We start from the raw sequence: 21274 nt of genomic DNA, 5'->3' as shown, positions 1-21274 counted from the left end.
ACTTAGTGAGGGGGTGGTTGGGTAGGAGGTGATAGTAGGGGGATGTGGGGTAATGGGGGTAGAAGGAGGGGGATGGGGGCTAGTCTCCAGCACTAGACAAGCTATGTGTTAGTGACACTTGGTGAGGGGTGGTTGGGTAGCAGGTGATAGTAGGAGGATGTGGGGTAATGGAGGTAGAAGGAGGGGGATGGGGACTAGTCTCCAGCACTAGACAAGCTATGTGTTAGTAGCACTTGGTGAGGGGTGGTTGGGTAGGAGGTGATAGTAGGGGAGATGTGGGGTAATGGGGGTAGAAGGAGGGGTATGGGGGCTAGTCTCCAGCACTAGACAAGCTATGTGTTAGTGACACTTGGTGAGGGGTGGTTGGGTAGGAGGTGATAGTAGGTGGATGTGAGGTAATGGGGGTAGAAGGAGGGGATGGGGCTAGTCTCCAGCACTAGACAAGCTATGTGTTAGTGACACTTGGTGAGGGTGGTTAGGTAGGAGGTGATAGTAGGGGGATGTGGGGTAATGGGGGTAGAAGGAGGGGATGGGGGCTAGTCTCCAGCACTAGACAAGCTATGTGTTAGTGACACTTGGTGAGGGGTGGTTGGGTAGGAGGTGATAGTAGGGGGATGTGGGGTAATGGGGGTAGTAGGAGGGGGATGGGGGCTAGTCTCCAGCACTAGACAAGCTATGTGTTAGTGACACTTGGTGAGGGGTGGTTGGGTAGGAGGTGATAGTAGGGGGGATGTGGGTAGAAGGAGGGGATGGGGGCTAGTCTCCAGCACTAGACAAGCTATGTGTTAGTGACACTTGGTGAGGGGGTGGTTGGGTAGGAGGTGATAGTAGGGGGATGTGAGGTAATGGGGTAGAAGGAGGGGATGGGGGCTAGTCTCCAGCACTAGACAAGCTATGTGTTAGTGACACTTGGTGAGGGGGTGGTTGGGTAGGAGGTGATAGTAGGGGAATGTGGGGTAATGGGGGTAGAAGGAGGGGGATGGGGGCTAGTCTCCAGCACTAGACAAGCTATGTGTTAGTGACACTTGGTGAGGGATGGTTGGGTAGGAGGTGATAGTAGAGGGATGTGAGGTAATGGAGGTAGAAGGAGGGGGATGGGGACTAGTCTCCAGCACTAGACAAGCTATGTGTTAGTGACACTTGGTGAGGGGGTGGTTGGGTAGGAGGTGATAGTAGGGGGATGTGAGGTAATGGGGTAGAAGGAGGGGATGGGGGCTAGTCTCCAGCACTAGACAAGCTATGTGTTAGTGACACTTGGTGAGGGGTGGTTGGGTAGGAGGTGATAGTAGAGGGATGTTAGGTAATAGGGGTAGAAGGAGGAGATGGGGGCTAGTCTCCAGCACTAGACAAGCTATGTGTTAGTGACACTTGGTGAGGGGGTGGTTGGGTAGGAGGTGATAGTAGGGGGATGTGAGGTAATGGGGTAGAAGGAGGGGATGGGGGCTAGTCTCCAGCACTAGACAAGCTATGTGTTAGTGACACTTGGTGAGGGGGTGGTTGGGTAGGAGGTGATAGTAGGGGGATGTGGGGTAATGGAGGTAGAAGGAGGAGGATGGGGGCTAGTCTCCAGCACTAGACAAGCTATGTGTTAGTGACACTTGGTGAGGGGGTGGTTGGGTAGGAGGTGATAGTAGGGGGATGTGGGGTAATGGAGGTAGAAGGAGGAGGATGGGGGCTAGTCTCCAGCACTAGACAAGCTATGTGTTAGTGACACTTGGTGAGGGGGAGGTTGGGTAGGAGGTGATAGTAGGGGGATGTGGGGTAATGGGGGTAGAAGGAGGGGGATGGGGGCTAGTCTCCAGCACTAGACAAGCTATGTGTTAGTGACACTTGGTGAGGGGTGGTTGGGTAGGAGGTGATAGTAGGGGGGATGTGGGGTAATGGGGTAGAAGGAGGGGGATGGGGGCTAGTCATGGTGTGTGAGCCCCTCTGTGGTGTATGGGGTGTAGCTGGTCTGGGTATTATGTCTCTCACAGCTCTGCCATTATAATAACCAGCTCTGCTATTACTAACAGCCTTCTGCTGACTGCAGCAGGAGCACAATGAGGATTATGTAGCAGCTGATGTGAGAGCTCAGCCGCATGTATGAAGTCCTGATCGCCGGGAGGCTGCACATAAACATGGGGTAACTCTATGGGGGTAATTCCCGCTGTCTGATATATTATTATAGGGAGATATTACCTCAGCCTTGTACAGGACCCAGATGTAGTCCAGGGTCTAAGATAGCGTCTGAGAGACCATGTAGCCACGCCCCCTTTGCAGTGTAAGTCGTTGTCAGGGGCGGAGATTTAGTTTTAAGACCATAGTCTGTCTTGGAGACTACGGGAAAATGGCCGCCGCTCTCCTGCACAGAGGACAATACAGTAATAGAATATTTTTAATCCACTATTTAAGTATATAGAAATATATTGTCTTCAATTCAGGACAGCGACGGCCATTTTCTTGTAGTCTCCTAGACACTATTGGACTTGCAGATATATCTCCGCCCCTGACAACAACTTACACAGAACAGGGGGCGTGGCTACATGGTCTCTCAGACGCCATCTTAGACCCTGGACTACATCCGGGCCCTGTATAATAATACATCAGACAGTGAGGACTACTGCTCGGTGCCCGCGGTCTATAGAAGTACAAGGGTGTGAGACTGGTTATATATTATCACAGTATAACATCCATGTGGTTATATTCTACATACATTGCTGTATAGATTGTAGGATCACAGTTATACCTGTCATCTAGTCATTACATGAGTCCTGTACAGTCATATTATAATACTGTGTATTACTGACCTATATATTATGTACTGATTAGAAAGTGATTTTATGATATTATTAATAGACTTTTTGGCAAATAAATGTTATAAAAATATTCCCCACAGTTTACTGACTGTTTCTGCTGGTGCATAATACTCTGTTATATTTACTGTTCTTATGTTCAGACAATTATTAGGTGATTGCAGACCCCCCGCAACTGGTGTGATTTTGTTCCACAGACTATCAGGCTCCAGACGGGATTATTATTATTATTATCTTTAATTTATAAGGTGCCACAAAGGGTCCGCAGCGCCGGACATGACATATACAGAACACAGTGATCTGTGACACAACATGATACAGAAAGAACAGATATATATACACACAGACACAGGTATTATGGTGTAAATCAGATTATTTCTGGGACAATGAGTGAAAGTGATGGTAGAAATCAGCGAGAAGTAGGCCGAAGCCTAAGAAAACAGGGCTTAGGGAAGCAGCCAAGAGGTACAGGGGGTGATGGAATAGTAGAAGGAGCACACAAGGAAAGAGGGCCCTGCTCCTGAGAGCTTACATCCTAAAGGAAAGGGGGAAGAGAGCCGGGACAAGGGAGATAGGAGGCGGACTGATAGACATGAATAAAGAAGTGAGTCTTAAGGGCAGGCTTAAAGCCATGCTTGAAGCCTTTGAGAGTAGATGCTAACTGATGGAACGTGGAAGATCGTTCCACAGCTGAGGAGCAGCCTCGGCAAAGTCCTGGAGGTGGGAGTGAGAAGAGGGGATCAGTGAAGTAGTGAGGCGGCGGTCACAGGCAGAGCGGAGGGGGCGGCTAGGAGTGTAAGTAGAGATGAGATTGGAGATGTAGGAAAGGAAGGATTAATAGCGTTGAAGGTGAGGGTGAGGAATTTAAATTTAATTCTGTAGGGTATGGGGAGCCAATGTAGTGACTGTTGGAGGGAGACAGCAGAGATAGAGCGACGGGAGAGAAAAATGAGGCGGGCAGCAGCATTGAGGATAGACTTAAGAGGGTCATGGTGAGAATCAGGTAGACCAGAGAGAAGGAGGTTACAGTAGTCAAGGCAAGAGTTTACAAGCTGGAAATATTTACGTTTAAGAAGCGTTGGGTCTCCAAGATGAGATGGCCGAGAGACAGCAGGAGACACGAGACAGAAGGGAAAGTGAGAGGGTAGGGGATGAAAGATAGATTTGGGTATAATCTGCATAGAGGTGGTACCGGAGGCCAAAGGAGCGGATGAGGACACCAAGGGAGTAGGTGTAGAGGGAGATAAGCAGGGGGCCAAGAACGGAACCTTGAGAAACGCCAACAGGTGGGGAAGAGGAGGGGAAATAGAGTCGTGTAGAGACTGAGAAGGAGCCGTTGGTGAGATAATAGGAAAAACAGGAGAGGACAGTGTTAAATAGGCCTATATATTTGAGAGTTTGCAGTCCATGGTCAACGGTACTGAAGGCAGCAGAGAGGTCAAGAAGGATAAGAAGGGAGTAGTGTCTTATGGATTTAGCGAGGAGAAGTTAGTGACCTTAGTGAAGGCAGTTTCATTGGAGCTCCGTGCTGCAGTCAGCAGAAGGATGTTAGTATTAGCAGAGCTGGTTATTATAATGGCAGAGCTGTGAGAGACTTAATACCCCAACCTGCTACATCCCATACACCACAGAGAGTCTCACACACCATGACTAGCCCCCATCCCCCTCCTTCCACCCCACATCCCCCTACTTTCACCTCCTACCCAACCACCCCCTCACCAAGTGCCACTAACACATAGCTTGTCTAGTGCTGGAGACTAGCCCCCATCCCTCTCCTACCCCCATTACCTCACATCCCCCTACTATCACCTCCTACCCAACCACCCCTCACCAAGTGCCAGTAACACATAGCTTGTCTAGTGCTGGAGTCTATCCCCCATCCCTCTCCTACTCCCATTACCTCACACCCCCCTACTATCACCTCCTACCCAACCACCCCCTCATCTAGTGCTGTAGAGTAGTCCCCCACACCCTGATACAGCCCCCCACCCCATACACCCATCAAGAGTTCCCTTTCGTCTCTTTCCCACAGCCCTCTCGCTACACCCACCTCCCCTCACTAATTTTCTTTATGCCCCTTCAACCTACATCTATTCCATTACCTACAGTCATACCTGACTAGTCCAACAATGCTGATCCCAGATGGCAGTCCAGCCTTCCCCCTTCATCCTAAGACCCTTTTCCTGCAATGTGCATATCAAGCCCCTTTAATCCCTTTTCGCAGCCATTAACTCACTGTGGCTGGTTCACTTATAATCACTTATTTGTATTTGGATTACGTAGAAATGACTTATTGTAAATATTGTTTTTCAATTAGAAGTGCAGTGCACCTCTGTATATCATTGCAAATTTACTTATTTTTTTATATTGTTATGTGTTTTGTATGGAAATGTTCTGGCTTCTGAGACAGTAAGTCATGGTTGGGTTTTGCAACTGTCTGTAGACAGGTAATCCCAAGTTAATTAGACCTTTTCATCGCTGAGTGACCAAACCGTCTGTTAAGCCTGAAGGGCAGGATGGGGTAATTATACTTGGTGGTAGACTCCCAATGTAAGTGATGACAGATACATGTGAATTTTGTAAGTTAAATTGTGTTCAAAGCAGGATTAAAGAGAGGTTATATTCTGATGGTAAACATTCAGTAGAGAACCTCAGACGTAGTGCTGCCACTAACAGCAATGTAAAAGTTGTTAAACCCTTCAGGCTGATTTATGTGCAGGCTTCAAGTATACCCTTAACTCCCTTGTCTCGGTTCTCTCCCCCCAGTCAGTACCACTTTATTTGTGTCTTCCCCCCTTTCTTTAGGATGTAAGCTCTCAGGGGCAGGGCCATCTTTACTTATGTTCTCCTTATATTATTCCATCGCCCTCTGTACCTCTTGGCCTGTTTCCCTAGATCTTAAGCTTCGGCTTCTCACTGATTACTACCATCACTCTCACTGTCCCAGATATATTTGGTCTGTATTACCATGTTACCTGGGTTTTGTTATTCATACAGTATGTTTGTATTATGCAGCATGTTGTGTCACAGATCACTGTGTTCTGTATATGTCATGTACGGTGCTGTGGACACTTTGTGGCTCCTTATAAATAAAAGATAATAATAACTGTCCTTATTAGGACACGAGCTAATAAACATTACTGCTTCAAGAGCCTGCTTTGATGCCTACTCACCAGCTGTAATTCCTGTGACCTGCATATTAGACTAAATCTAATCTGTTATCCGGCTTTTCTGAGATTGGAACCCAGCGTCTAGTACTAACGCTCTGCCCGCTACCTGCAGCTCTGGTCAGTGTGATAGGCCAGGGGGGACCATCCACAGCAACCTTGATCTGTAGGCAACAGGTCAGGGTAACCAGCAAGGGGGTACACTAGCAGCGAGAGTTACCCAGAAGGACGTGGTTCTATGTGCCAGTGAAGGAGCCTAGTGGGGGCAGCAGCAATAGCCCCTCCTACTGCGGCTAGATGTCGCATTTGGGAGAAAGGGGACGGTGGCAAGGCAAGCCCAGCCGGGCCCCAGCAACAAAATATAAACTTTTAGCTTATTTCCCTCAAGACACCAGCACCTCCATCCCACCTTACATTTCAGCACCATCAGTCTCCGCAGACACAGCCAGTATCCTAATTGTTACCATCTGACTGTTCTGCTGCAAAGCCCCCAGTGGTTATTCCTCAGACCTAATACTAGACTCACCCACCACCTATCATGAGATCCACATCCATAAACACATCCATATACAAACACAGTTCCTTATTGAAGGACATAGTGATCCATGTCTGCCCATTCCACAGTCACCTTCACACCATTCCACAGTCCACCTCACACCATTCCACAGTCCACCTCGCACCATTCCACAGTCCCCCTCGCACCATTCCACTATACTTTGTTCCACCTATTTATATTTGTCACAGTATAGACCCCATTCCATCGTACGTACAGTATAGGGTCTACTGCCCATGTTACGTTCACTTTCCCAGTCTCCCTCTTACACTCAGTACACAGGGGACCACCGCCTACAACGTAGTAACACCAGGAGTCCTACAGTCAAGGATATAGACACCATTTGTTAGCATTGTACTCTTTATTATATAACACATGTATACCATGACGTTAAGCCCACAGTCTCCCTTCAGCTCTCACAGGCAGGGTCATTTCATCCTCATGTCCGTCTCTCTTGTACGAGTTTGTTGTCATGTCTGTATGTGAACCTTCCACTTATACTGGATTGAGACCATCCTTGCAAATGTTTTTTATGCTTAAATGTATTCATGTCATGTTATTATTTGTATCTGTCATAATCCTTATTGTATTCATGTTTGTCACATCTATAAGATCACTGTCCGGGGCTACGGAATCTGTGGCCCCTTATAAATAAATAATGATGATGATGATGATCACTTGTATAGTATGATCTGTAAGTTGTGAACCAGTAGGTCCATAACTGTCCCCCTAATCCTAGCAATGTAAGGAGCCGCTCCTACTCCTCATGTAGGATCTCCTACAGGGCTTTTACACCTCATATACCCTAATACACTGTATTACACTGTGTGCAGGTTATGACTGACAGTCTTTCCTACATACTATCAGAATGGAGCAGGTCTGAGTCCTCTGCTCATATCTGCAGCGACCCACCTGTCCTTACCATAGACACCTATGGAGTCCCTTAGATACTGCCCCTCACCATACATGGACATCTACATCATCAGGATCCTCTCCCCTCCATTACGCTTCAATAAAGAGTGTTCTGATCCCCCGCCCTGTACCCCTTCTAGTGCCGTAACAAGACATTTTAGTGCCCTGGGCGAGACAGGGCACCGGCACCCCCCATCTAAGTGGGAGTGTCAATAGTCGGGTGGGCGTGGTCAACCCACTGTGGGGGCGTGGCTAGTGCTTTACAAGTTCTAGACCGCACTGAAACCCCCTCCCTCCCCATTCTTCACGGTCTGGCTTTGTAAGGATCTTTATGTAATGAGCCTCCATAGAATCAAAGTACTTTAAATGCAGCTGTCACATGCTAGCTGTATAAAAAATGAATTGGTTTTTGAAATAAAACTCACTGAAACAAATTAAAACATAATTGTAACGGTACCATCTGTATAACACTGCCCCTTCATCCCACTGTGCCCTCCATCACAGTTTCTCCTTTATCACACCGTGCCATGGAGCCATCTTTATCACATTGTGCCCCCTTATCACCATCACACTGAATGGAATGAAAAATATATATTTATATATATATATATATATATATATATATATATATATACACACACACATGTACACACGTACACACATACAATATAAAGAGCCTCCTAGTGTCCGCCATACCATACAGAGAGCATTCCTGTGACCGCCATATCATACAGAGAGCATTCCTGTGACCTTCATACCATACAGAGAGCATTCCTGTGACCTTCATACCATACAGAGAGCATTCCTATGACCGCCATACTATACAGAGAGAATTCCTATGACCACCATACTATACAGAGAGCATTCCTATGACCACCATACTATACAGAGAGCATTCCTATGACCACCATACTATACAGAGAGCATTCCTATGACCACCATACTATACAGAGAGCATTCCTGTGACCTCCATACTATACAGAAAGCATTCCTATGGCCGCCATACTATACAGAGAGCATTCCTATGACCGCCATACTATACAGAGAGCATTCCTATGACCGCCATACTATACAGAGAGCATTCCTGTGACCTCCATACTATACAGAGAGCATTCCTGTGACCGCCATACTATACAGAGAGCATTCCTATGACCGCCATACTATACAGAAAGCATTCCTGTGACCTCCATACTATACAGAGAGCATTCCTATGACCACCATACTATACAGAGAGCATTCCTATGACCGCCATACTATACAGAGAGCATTCCTATGACCGCCATACTATACAGAGAGCATTCCTGTGACCTCCATACTATACAGAGAGCATTCCTGTGACCGCCATACTATACAGAGAGCATTCCTATGACCGCCATACTATACAGAGAGCATTCCTATGACCGCCATACTATACAGAGAGCATTCCTATGACCGCCATACTATACAGAGAGCATTCCTATGACCGCCATACTATACAGAGAGCATTCCTATGACCACCATACTATACAGAGAGCATTCCTGTGACCTCCATACTATACAGAGAGCATTCCTATGACCGCCATACTATACAGAAAACATTCCTGTGACCTCCATACTATACAGAGAGCATTCCTATGACCACCATACTATACAGAGAGCATTCCTATGACCGCCATACTATACAGAGAGCATTCCTATGACCGCCATACTATACAGAGAGCATTCCTGTGACCTCCATACTATACAGAGAGCACTCCTGTGACCGCCATACTATACAGAGAGCATTCCTATGACCGCCATACTATACAGAGAGCATTCCTATGACTGCCATACTATACAGAGAGCATTCCTGTGACCTCCATACTATACAGAGAGCATTCCTGTGACCGCCATACTATACAGAGAGCATTCCTATGACCGCCATACTATACAGAGAGCATTCCTATGACCGCCATACTATACAGAGAGCATTCCTATGACCGCCATACTATACAGAGAGCATTCCTGTGACCGCCATACTATACAGAGAGCATTCCTGTGACCTCCATACTATACAGAGCATTCCTGTGACCGCCATACTATACAGAGAGCATTCCTGTGACCGCCATACTATACAGAGAGCATTCCTATGACCGCCATACTATACAGAGAGCATTCCTATGACCGCCATACTATACAGAAAGCATTCCTGTGACCTCCATACTATACAGAGAGCATTCCTATGACCGCCATACTATACAGAGAGCATTCCTATGACCGCCATACTATACAGAGAGCATTCCTGTGACCTCCATACTATACAGAGAGCATTCCTGTGACCGCCATACTATACAGAGAGCATTCCTATGACCGCCATACTATACAGAGAGCATTCCTATGACCGCCATACTATACAGAAAGCATTCCTGTGACCTCCATACTATACAGAGAGCATTCCTATGACCACCATACTATACAGAGAGCATTCCTATAACCGCCATACTATACAGAGAGCATTCCTATGATCGCAATACTATACAAAAAGCATTCCTATGACCTCCATACTATACAGAGAGCATTCCTATGACCACCATACTATACAGAGAGCATTCCTATAACATCATATCCTGATGACAGCATAAAAATTATACAGAAGAGATATTCACCCACCTGTTTGGGATTTGGTGGCTGTGAGACAGGGAAGAGGTTAGGGCTCCCCTTACTGCAGGTCAGTGTGTGAAATATTCTGTGTTTATGGTGGAGGGAAAGAGGGCAGGGATCAGCTACATGGAATTAGGGGGTGGTCTATATAAGATATAAGGAAGACGAGGGATATCTGCAGTAGTGATGGAGAGGGTGCAGAGGTTACAGCTGTATTTCGGTGGTCCAGGAGTCAGAATTGACAGGTGTCGGGGATCAGGAGGAAGGGAAACATATCTGGATATAAACAGAGGGAACTGATATGCAGGGCAAGGAAAGGTCAATGATGGGGGCTCTGTACGGTACAGTGCACCGAGAGTTGGGAGGGGCACTGGAGTCATAGTTATCAGGAGCAGAGGTGACAGGTCGGCACTTGAGAGTGTTGGTGGAACGCAGGACTGTCAGGAGGAGCCGGGGATGCTGGGAGGGGCAGTCCTGGAAGCAGAGAGCTGCTAACACACAGCATGTGATATAACAGACGAGTGCTTAGGGAGAGAACAACTAACGGAACTGACAGATCCCCCTCACTTACTTAAGGTCTGTTCTCAGCTTCCCGCAGTGTTGGCTCTTCTGCACTGACAGCATGGTGACATTATCAGTGATGCTGCAGTGACAGGGAGCCGGCGTTTTTTGTTTAGATTTTTTTTTTTACTATGTGCCACAGAGGGGAAGGTAGCGGGCGGCTGCTGCGCCCCCTCGGGTTTGCGCCCTAGTTACAGCTCTGACCCTCCCACACGCACCCACCTCCCCCTCCCACAAGCTATTTACATGCTGCCATTCCTACTGCACAGTCACACCACATCCCTGACAGTCCGCAACCAGGGCAAAACACGTTTGATTTTAAAGACACCCAGCTCCAGCCCTCCTCATTATTTCAAGAGTTCTGCTCAGTGCGGCCGCAGTTTCCCTACACAGGTTACACAGTGGTGGAGCTCATTTGTGATCAACAAATACTGTCACCTGGTGTAGGGCCCCCTCTCAGCAGGTGTCTCCACTCCTCGAGAGCCAGCTTGATGGCTAGGAGTTCCTTGTCCACTATGCCATAGTTCCTCTCTGCGGACAGCATCTTGTGGGAATGGTATACACAAGGGTGAATCTTCCCCACGGTATCCCGCTGGGTTAGTACTGCCCCTGTGCCAAAGGCGGACACATCCACCTGCAGTATGAAGTGTTGAGAGGTGTCAGGCTGTTTGAGGATGGTGGCTGATGTGAAGGCCTCTTTCAGGTTATTGAAGGCCTGCACAGCTTCCCCATTTTTTATGATTGCTGCCTTTCCTCAGAGGCCAATGGACAGTGGTCAATCTTTGATGGCCTAGTGTTTTCCGATCCACTTCCAGCCCCGTCCTACCAAGTACTCTCTAGAGGGCCGCAACCTGCGCAGTGGAAGCCGCTAAACCCACACCTTCTTGTGAGGATCCGTGGAGAAGACCAGCTGCTTTGTTAGACTCCGTTCCTCTGGTAGAGTTGCCTTAAATTTAGCATATTGGGATCCGAGAACCCTAGACTCTGTGACATCAGGGAGCACATGTTTGAAGAGTCTTAGTAAGAATGCTGTTAGAGACTGTGCATCTATGGATTCTGGGTCGCCTCTAATTTGAATATTATTTCTCCTGGACTTGGTTTAGAACCCTCTTTCTCCTGTATGGATTGTTAATTTTTCTGTGTCAATAATAGTGTGTGAGCGACACCGTTCATTCGTCTTATTTTCAAGGTCCTCGATTGTGAATCCAAAAGAGGTGATTTACATCTTAAAATATTTGAGTTCTTGTTGAAATGTTATCTTATCTGAGCATCCACCCACCAACCAAGATATCTTTCAGCACAGGACTGGTTTTCTAGGGGAGGGGGCCCACATTTTTCTGTGTACCCAGTTACCCTAGGGATTTTAATCTGTGCTGAATCGGCTCGGGTTGGTTAGCATTATGGCAGGGGGAACCCTTGCTGCAAGCTTCCCTGCTCTGGTGTCACCAGCATGTCATAGCCTAGTGCTGGTAGTGTCTTTTTTGTTTGTCCCCCTGATATTTCCGCTACCAGCATAGTGTATGTTTCATTCTAACACACTAATAAGGTTCCCCATCAGCACGTATCTTCCACCAGGGGTCGAGCACCCACAACACACAGTCTTATCTGCTGGTGTTTCCACCTCTACATGCTACGTGAGTTACATGAAACCCCCTTACTGTACTTGTCCTATGTCTGACCTGCCTCTTCCCTCCCCTCTGTAAGTATACAGGGCAGTAAGTGTACGATGAATCTACCTCTACATAGGACTTACACTTATGTATTTGTCGTGTCCATGGGCAGTACGGAAAAGTGTATTTCTCTATCATCCATCTGGGGGACACTGCTTAACCATGGGGGTTGAGTAGGGAGGGGAGGAGTCTGGCACCTAAAGAGTTAACTTTCTTCCTGCTGACAGCATATCCCCCCCCGCCAATTCCCCACATACCTCAGTTTGAATTGGGTGCCCTAGGAGAAGGGCTGTACATCAGAAGAGCTCCTCAGTGAACGCTGTTGACTGCTAATAGGTTTTTTTCTTTCCTTTTCAAAGTTTGTTTTGTCGATAGCAGCGAGAGGCTCTGTTTCCAACAGAGCTGACTCGTGGGAGAAGCGCCTGCTAGCGGGGGCGGCCCCGCAGACAGAGGACGGAAAGCGCTTCTCAAACAGCGGGAAGCAGTCGACAAGAGACTCTCCCCGCTGATAGCAGGACGGGCACTGCCATTAGGCAGAAAGCGCCATTACTGCTGACGTTCCCCGGAAGCCAGCTGGAGTGTACCAAGTCCCCTCCTCCTATGGGATGATAGGGGGAACTTGAAGGATGGTGCGCTAGTGATAGCGCTTTACGGGGAACACATTCTAACAGGATTTCCCCTAGAACAGAAAGGGGAAATCGCTGTTAATGAAATAAGACACAGAAGGAATTCCAGTGGCAGGGGAATGTGTTTGAGGAACACCGCTTCCCCCCCCCTGCTGAGTGAGCATGTGGAAGATCCCTTTTGGCGCCAAAGTTCAAAAGGAGGACAGATGCAGCAGTCATTTGGAGAGAAGTGCACTGTTGACACATATCTCTTCCCCGCTAAGTATCACTTGGTTTCTTCTGTGTGTATGTGTATGTGTGCGTATGTATACATGTGTATTAACTAAGACTATGATGTGTTGAGAGAACTGTTGTTTAAAGAAAACTAGAAAGTTCTCCAAACCTGTCTTATGTATTCAGAAATACTATGATATGTTAAATAACTTAATCTGTATTTTCTGATAATTTCTGGAGAAGTGTTTGTGTATATGAGACGTGATTCAGTTTTCCTTTTCTTATGATGGCAGATAAAGGTAAACAGCACGTACCAAACATATTGTCTGTTCAAAATGTAATGTTAACTTAACAGGTGAACGGTTGGATCAGGGGGGGCTCTGTGCTGCTTGCACTGTGGCTCCTGTGAAACTGCAGCCTAAAGACAGCTCCATTCTGACGGTAGAGCCTCCCGAATGGGCGGCTACCTTGTCACAAGGGGTTGATACCCTTGTTAAACTGTTATCTAAACCTGTAGAGATCCCATCTACATCAGTGGCTTCTCAGGGTATAACAGGAGGAATGACAGAGGAGTCATTTTCCCCAGGGGTAGGATTAAATCCCTCCCCGGCCCTCCTAGGGGTATCCCAGATAGGAGAGGTGGGTTGGTCAGCAGTGGCTAAAGGCCTGGACCGACTTAACCAACTACTGGAGAATCTCAGACATAAACGTAGTATTAAAAGACGTAGACCAGCTAAGGCGCTGTGGTCAATGTCTGACTCTGAGAGTTCCTCAGAGGAGGAAGCGGAATTGGTGGACGATTCAGACTTGTCCATAATAGAGTCAGAAGGAAACTCTAGACACCAGGGTATGGACGATCTGGTTAAAGCAGTTCGTCAGACCCTGGGATTTGTTGAAGTAGAGAAGAAGCAGTCCTTGGACCGCGCTCTTTTTAAAAAAAGCGTCTAAACAGGTGGTCAGGTCCCCTCCCTCAGCTGAGTTGAGAGATATTGTAGAGGCCTCTTGGAAATATCCAGATAAAAGGTTCTCTATGCCAAAGAAGTTTGGCTCGTTATATCCTCTCCAAGAGGAGTATATGACCCGTTGGGAACAAGTGGCAAAGGTGGATGCGCCTGTGGCGAGATTGGTTCGCCAGACCACTCTACCTGTAGCTGAGTCAGCGGCCTTACAGGACGCGACCCACCGTAAATTAGAATCCCTGCTGAAGTCAGTCTTCTTGGCCGCCGGTACTAGCCTCAGACCAGCAGTATGGAAGTCTGGGCAGGGCAGTTAGAGTCCGCTCTGCAGGATTCAGATCTTCTACCCCTGGCCATGCAGCTGAAGGAAGCAGCAGGCTATGTATATGAAGCGGTCCACAATTCGGCCTCCATGTCATCGTCTATTTCGGCTACAGCTATAGTAGCTAGAACGGCGTTATGGTTAAGCACTTGGAATGCGGATTCAGAGTCAAAAAAGTTTTTAGAATCCATCCCGTATACAGGTGGGATGCTATTTGGTCCAGAGTTGGACTCCTGGATTTTACAGGCTTCAGGGGGTAAGAAGACGTCCTTGCCTGTAAATACTCCAAAACCTAGGGCTAAGCCTAGGTTTAGCTCTTTCAGACAGCCTTTTTACGGGGCGGGTCTGGCAGTTCAGGGGCCTTGGAACCAGGAGACAGTCCCGTAGAGAAAGGTTATCCTTTACCCCTGCAGCAGGAAAGGCCCCTTCTGCTAGGCTGCCGGATAGACCAGCAGCATGACTACCACCCGCCTCTGGTCACAGAGGGTGGGGTAGGAGGACGGCTGCTTGGGCTCGCCCAGCAGTGGACAGAGTCCTCGGCGGACGGGTAGGTCCAGGATATCATGATAGAATTCATGGGGCCAGTTTGTCTCAAGTTTTCATTAACCGTATTTCCTCACTGTCCTTAGTCAAGGCAGAGAGAGCTCATGGCAGCACAGTGGCCTAGTGGTTAGCACGTCTGCCTCACAGCACTGGGGTCATGAGTTCAATTCCCGACCATGGCCTTATCTGTGTGGAGTTTGTATGTTCTCCCTGTGTTTGCGTGGGTTTCCTCCGGGTGCTCCGGTTTCCTCCCACACTCCAAAAACATACTGGTAGGTTAATTGGCTGCAATCAAAAATTGACCCTAGTCTCTGTCTGTCTCCCTCTCTGTCTGTCTTTGTGTGAGTGTGTGTATATATTAGGGAATTTAGACTGTAAGCTCCAATGGGGCAGGGACTGATGTGAATGAGTTCTCTGTACAGCGCTGCGGAATTAGTGGCGCTATATAAATAAATGATGATGATGATGATGATTTGCTTTGTTTAAACAAAGCTATACAGGTTTTGAGGTACCAGAGAAGGAAAGGATTTTAATCAAAACCAATTGTGGTGCAGAAGCCAGAAGGGTCGTTCAGTCCGGGGCTGAACCTCTGGAGTGTTATAGGGTCACAGGGAATCCCTTGTCTAAGAATGAGTTTCTTGGGACTAGTAAGGGACTTAGCACGCAGCAGAATGTTTCCTCCACAGGACAGGTTAAGGTCCCTGATGGAGTGGATAGGCAAGAAGCTGTCAGTACCCAGGTCTTTGGAGCTGCTAGGAAAGATGGTGACATCTTTCGTGACCATACCCTACGCATGGATCCACCCCAGATGTCTTTGGTGGGACATTCGGAGGAAGCAGGCAGGGGCCTTCCTTTGTTGGAAGTACCAGCGGAGGACAACCGAACGAAAGGCAGAGAAGTCCCAGAGTTCTGCACAAGAACAAGAGATCCACTGACAGTTGCAGTGGACGTTCTAACAATGCCAGTCTTTCTGGTAACTCCAGTAGGGCTACGGAGCCATCTACTGACCCTGGGACCGTTCTTGCATCTAAATCTGAACCGGCTGAATTTGATGGCAGAGCCTTCGAATCCAGAGAGGGTTCTCGGGGGGTGTGGTAGGCACCCTCCTAAGTGCCAGGAAGCCAGTTTCGGCCAGGATCTACCTCCGCATCTGGCATGTATATATATATATATATATATATATATATATATATATATATATATATATAATGGTGTAAAAAGGGGGCTTACAATTCTAGATCCTTTGGTCTGGCTAGATTTCTCGCCTTCTTATAGTGTGGTTTAGAGGCAGGGCTTAAACTAGGAACCTTAAAGGTTCAGGTATCAGCTTTGTCAGTGTACTTCCACAGACGGCTGGCGGAGCTTCCGGATGTTAAGACTTTTTTACAGGGAGTGCTTCACATCCAGCCGCCAGGGCCGGATTAACCATAGGGCTAACTGGGCTACAGCCCAGGAGCCTATGGCATCCAGGGGGCCCTTGAAAGTGCTCAACAGCAGTATTGATCGGTCGAGGGCGGGGGCACCCCCGGCGAGATCAGTGCTGCTGAGCACTTTCTCTGCGGTCCTTCCCCGGCGAGCTGTAGTCTCCTTACTGAGATCTCGTGAGTCTCACTCTCATGAGACCTCCTCAGTAAAGAGCGTACGCCGGAGGAGGTAAGTGCCGGGGGCGGGCAGCTCGGATCACGTGGGGGCCCTCACGGGGAATGGAGGCCCCTTTAGCCCAGGGGCCCTCCATTCCCTTAATCCGGCACTGCCAGCCGCCCTACGTACATCCTGCGGAACCTTGGGATCTTAATCTGGTCCTTAGCATGTTGCAGGAGCCTCCCTTTGAACCTCTACTCTCGGCAGAGTGGCGGTTCTTGACATAGAAGACAGTCTTCCTGCTTGCTATCGCCTCGGCCAGAAGGGTCTCTGAGCTGGGGGCTTTATCCTGCAAAGAACCTTATCTGGTCTTTCATGAGGACAGAGCAGTTTTAAAGACTATTCCGTCCTTTCTCCCTAAGGTGGTCTCAGGTTTCCATATTAATCAGGAAATAGTGGTTCCAGTGTTCAGAGAGGAGTCTCAGACTCCAGGAACGAAAACAAATAAGTATTTGGACGTAGTGAGGGCATTACGTATATATGTTAAGAGATCTGCAAAGATACGTAAGACAGATTCTCTATTTGTATTATTTGACTTTTCTAAGCGGGGATGGCCAGCATCTAAGCAAACTATTGCCAGATGGCTTACCCTGACTATCAGGGAGGCTTATGTCCGTATTAATCTCCCTGTGCCAAAGCGTATTGTTGCCCATTCTACCCGTTCAGTTGGGGCGTCTTGGGCGGCACGGAATGGAGCCACGGCGGACCAGCTGTGCAGGGCAGCCACCTGGTCCTCGGTCCATACCTTTACAAAATTCTACCAATTTAATGTATTTGCGTCTGGGGACGCCTCCTTTGGCCATAGTGTTCTACGTGCAAGGAGATCAGAGCGGTCCCACCCTTCAGAGGGATTGCTTTAGTAAGTCCCCATGGTTAAGCAGTGTCCCCCAGATGGATGATAGAGAAAACAGAATTTATACTTACGATAAATCTTTTTCTCTGAGTCCGTCTGGGGGACACTGCGGTCCCCCCCCTTTTTCGTTGTTTTTCTTTTCTCTCCACTCCCCCCTCTGTTGAGTGGTGTATCTTGGTTGATTGGCCTCTCGTCCTAGGGCTTTGGTAATCAAACTGAGGTATGTGGGGAATTGGTGGGGGGGGGGATATTCTGTCAGCAGGAAGAAAGTTAACTCTTTAGGTGCCAGACTCCTCCCCTCCCTACTCAACCCCCATGGTTAAGCAGTGTCCCCCAGATGGACTCAGAGAAAGAGATTTATCGTAAGTATAAATTCTGTTTTTACTCCCAAATATCCGCACTTACAGCCAACTCTACACAAGACCCTCATTGTTTCATATCTAATAGGTTACATTCCAGTGTTATACTCAGAGAGCAAAGGGTCTTGGAATCAACTTACAAATAAGGGTATGAATATATTTTCAGACTTGCTGTTGGTACATTACTGATAAGAAAGAATATATTCTCACTCATGTGCAGAGGTATCTGAGACAACACCGTGGTATGTGGAGATGTCTCGGCCCAGCCTTTGATCAGAGAAGCATTTTGCAATACACACAGAAAGTATAAATACAACAAAAATAGAGCTGAATGGCCATTTTGATAGACCTGTCACAGTCACATACTCAGCTTATTTCGTAAATATAAGAGTCATATATTATACACCCTCATCTGGCAGTAAAAACTAATGAGGATTAAGTATCTGCTCAATGGGACAGTCAGGAGCCATCAGCCCCTATTAGACTCCTGTTCTTCTCCTCACATCATATGATTGTGTTCTACCAGCCCAGAGATCTGACCAGTCTCCTCCTCACATCATATCATTGTGTGCTACCAGCCCAGAGATCTGACCAGTCTCCTCCTCACATATTATTGTGTGCTACCAGCCCAGAGATCTGACCACTCTCCTCCTCACATCATATCATTGTGTGCTACCAGCCCCGAGATCTGACCAGTCTCCTCCTCACATCATATCATTGTGTGCTACCAGCCCAGAGATCTGACCAGTCTCCTCACATCATATCATTGTGTGCTACCAGCAGAGAGATCTGACCAGTCTCCTCCTCACATCATATCATTGTGTGCTACCATGCCAGAGATCTGACCAGTCTCCTCCTCACATCATATAGTGTGCTACCAGCCCAGAGATCTGACCAGTCTCCTCCTCACATCATATCGTTGTGCACTACCAGCCCAGAGATCTGACCAGTCTCCTCCTCCCATCATATCATTGTGTGCTACCAGCAGAGAGATCTGACCAGTCTCCTCACATCATATCATTGTGTGCTACCAGCCCAGAGATCTGACCAGTCTCCTCCTCCCATCATATGATTGTGTGCTACCAGCCCAGAGATCTGACCAGTCTCCTCCTCTCATCATATCACTGTGTGCTACCAGCCCAGAGATCTGACCAGTCTCCTCCTCACTTTATATCATTGTGTGCTACCAGCCCAGAGATCTGACCAGTCTCCTCCTCTCTAACGCAGAGAGGTGCAAGGAGGAGATCCGTCTCAGTCAGAATATAAGCTGAGACGGATCCTTGGCTAAAAGTGCTGTTTGCACTGATTAGTTGGTATTGCGTCCAACTCTAAATCAGGCCCTATATGTTTTATAATTAAAGAACATAATTTATTGGCACCATCATATAAAATGTATTATTATACAAATACCAGTTGCTGTTTGGTGCACCAATTAAGGTAACAATCAAACCAAACACAACTCCTAAGTAAATGCAGAACTTGTTTGTGGTTATTACAGTGTGTAAAGTCTGCATTTTGGCTGGAGTTGATGAATCTTGATGCAATCTGTGTCACTTTGGCTGAGTCTATGCATTGTCCTTGGTAATGCAGTTTTATAATTATCATGAAGTTTGCAAATTAAACATCTGAACATTTCAACTTACTCATACACGGTGGCTTAGTGGTTAGCACTTCTGCCTCACAGTGCTGGGGTCATGAGTTCATTTCCCGACCATGGCCTTATATTTGTGGAGTTTGTATGTTCTCCCTGTGTTTGCGTGGGTTTTCTCCCACACTCCAAAAACATACTGGTAGGTTAACTGGCTGCTATCAAATTGACCCTAGTCTCTCTCTCTGTCTGTGTGTATGTTAGGGAATTTAGACTGTAAACTCCAATGTGGCAGGGACTGATGTGAATGAGTTCTTTGTACAGCACTGCGGAATCAGTGGCGCTATATAAATAAATGGTGATGATGATAGTATGAAAATGTTGGGCATTTTAATCTGTAAATTTAAAATTAGATGTCTGTTTCCTTACATTTATTCTGTTTAAAGCAGATGGATGCAAACATAGGAATATATCAGAAGGAAAATTCATTGTTTCAACAGATTGTGAAATAGATGATAACAACATCACACAAGATTCTCCAGGAGCAAACCCCATTGCCATAAATATACATCCAATACTTCACGGAGCAGATAAATCATCTGATCCCTCTGATCATGATCAATATTTTCCTGATAACAAAATCTTTACAGTTACATTATCTCTTCATAAAAAACAGATCACGCACAGTCGTAAGAAACCATTTCCATGTTCTGAATGTGGGAAATGTTTTACACGAAAATCAAATCTTTTTGAACATCATAGAACTCACACAGGTGAAAAACCATTTCCTTGCTCTGAGTGTGGGAAATATTTTGCAGGTAAATCATCTCTTTTTGAACATCAGAGAACTCACACAGGTGAAAAACCATTTTCATGTTCTGAGTGTGGGAAATGTTTTACACAGAAATCAAGACTTATTAAACATCAGAAAATCCACACAGGACAAAAGCAATTGGATATGAAACAAGATTGCTGCGATACTCCAAATATTGTGAAATCAGTTGATTAAAATAGATGATATAGCAGTAGATAGCTTGGCACTCAAAACAGTCCAAACATTTTACTGACCCAGGTGCTCACCTCAAGTCAGATGTAAATCATGCTGAATAAAAAGGGCGGCACTCAAGGATTTGAGCCAGAGCTAAAGTGTCAAAAATTAATTTTAATCCATAATGTACGTTTCAGTTAATCCAAAACTTTCATCAGTGATAGCTGTTATGAGCGTTTTGTTGCTATCCAATAACGTTTGTCGAATCTCGATTTGTGTTTCCAACGCACAAAGATTTATTCTCAAAAAGTAGCAGAATATATTCAAGCAAAATAATAAGTACAGCCGTTACTTATCGCAGGCGCTCTGGATCCAGTGTACAGTCATTCAGTCCTGAAGTCTGTGGTCTAGGTGACTGAACACTAGATGAGGAGCTGCTGCTTATATGCAAACAGAGATACAGTAAAACAATGCAAAGGTGTGGCTGGCTTCTATTGGTCCAGGCATCAGGAGGGTCCAGGGGGTTGCAGATCATAGGCTAGTTTAAGCTCAGGAATCCAAAGGAGGGGGTCATCTCTCCAGGGGATGGGTTCTGATCTTCCCGCCAAGATTTCTAATCATAATAGTCCATAATTCCTTAACATAAATAACTTGCGTATGCACTCTGCGATCCCTTCGCAGAGTGAACCGGACAGTCGCAAATGTGAAGGGGATTAGTATGATACCACACATGACATGATTCCTTCAACATGTACCATATGTTTTACTGATATGCATATAACTTATAATATTACACATAAATACTACTATATTTCGACATAAATGACTATGTGTTGCAACTACCATTAATGTGTACTATTTTACAAGTGTGCGTGTTTCTGCGAATGTATGTAAAAGACTAAATACTG

General features: G+C 46.7%; 4 protein-coding genes across 8 annotated transcripts in view; 2 read left to right on the top strand and 2 right to left on the bottom strand.

Annotated features, from left to right (window-relative positions):
* LOC142150996 (uncharacterized) overlaps positions 1-2191 on the bottom strand; it is a 160247-nt gene extending 158056 nt beyond the window's left edge. Inside the window, exon 1 of the mRNA XM_075206244.1 lies at positions 2182-2191. The gene's annotated coding sequence lies outside the window, so the exon portion shown is untranslated. The remainder of the gene's footprint in view (positions 1-2181) is intronic.
* Positions 1-20549, top strand: part of LOC142151006 (oocyte zinc finger protein XlCOF8.4-like) — a 393475-nt gene extending 372926 nt beyond the window's left edge. For all 3 annotated transcript variants that reach the window (XM_075206264.1, XM_075206265.1, XM_075206263.1), the window contains one exon: positions 19828-20549. In XM_075206264.1, the coding sequence (XP_075062365.1) occupies positions 19828-20387 (560 nt within the window). In that variant the 3' untranslated portion in view covers positions 20388-20549. The remainder of the gene's footprint in view (positions 1-19827) is intronic.
* LOC142150981 (uncharacterized) overlaps positions 1-21274 on the bottom strand; it is a 114899-nt gene that overhangs the window by 11111 nt on the left and 82514 nt on the right. The gene's annotated exons all lie outside the window — the stretch shown is intronic.
* Positions 1-21274, top strand: part of LOC142150999 (uncharacterized) — a 510250-nt gene that overhangs the window by 444626 nt on the left and 44350 nt on the right. Inside the window, exon 1 of one of the 3 annotated variants that reach the window (XM_075206251.1) lies at positions 2531-2636. The exons of the other annotated variants lie outside the window; for them this stretch is intronic. The gene's annotated coding sequence lies outside the window, so the exon portion shown is untranslated. Of the gene's footprint in view, positions 1-2530; positions 2637-21274 lie in introns of those variants that run through there. 3 annotated transcript variants of the gene reach the window in all.

The sequence above is a fragment of the Mixophyes fleayi genome, chromosome 4 (genome assembly GCF_038048845.1).
Source record: "Mixophyes fleayi isolate aMixFle1 chromosome 4, aMixFle1.hap1, whole genome shotgun sequence".
Classification (NCBI taxonomy): Eukaryota; Metazoa; Chordata; class Amphibia; order Anura; family Limnodynastidae; genus Mixophyes; species Mixophyes fleayi.
Note: the sequence above shows the minus strand (reverse complement) of the source record. Positions and strands in the feature narration are given on the sequence as shown.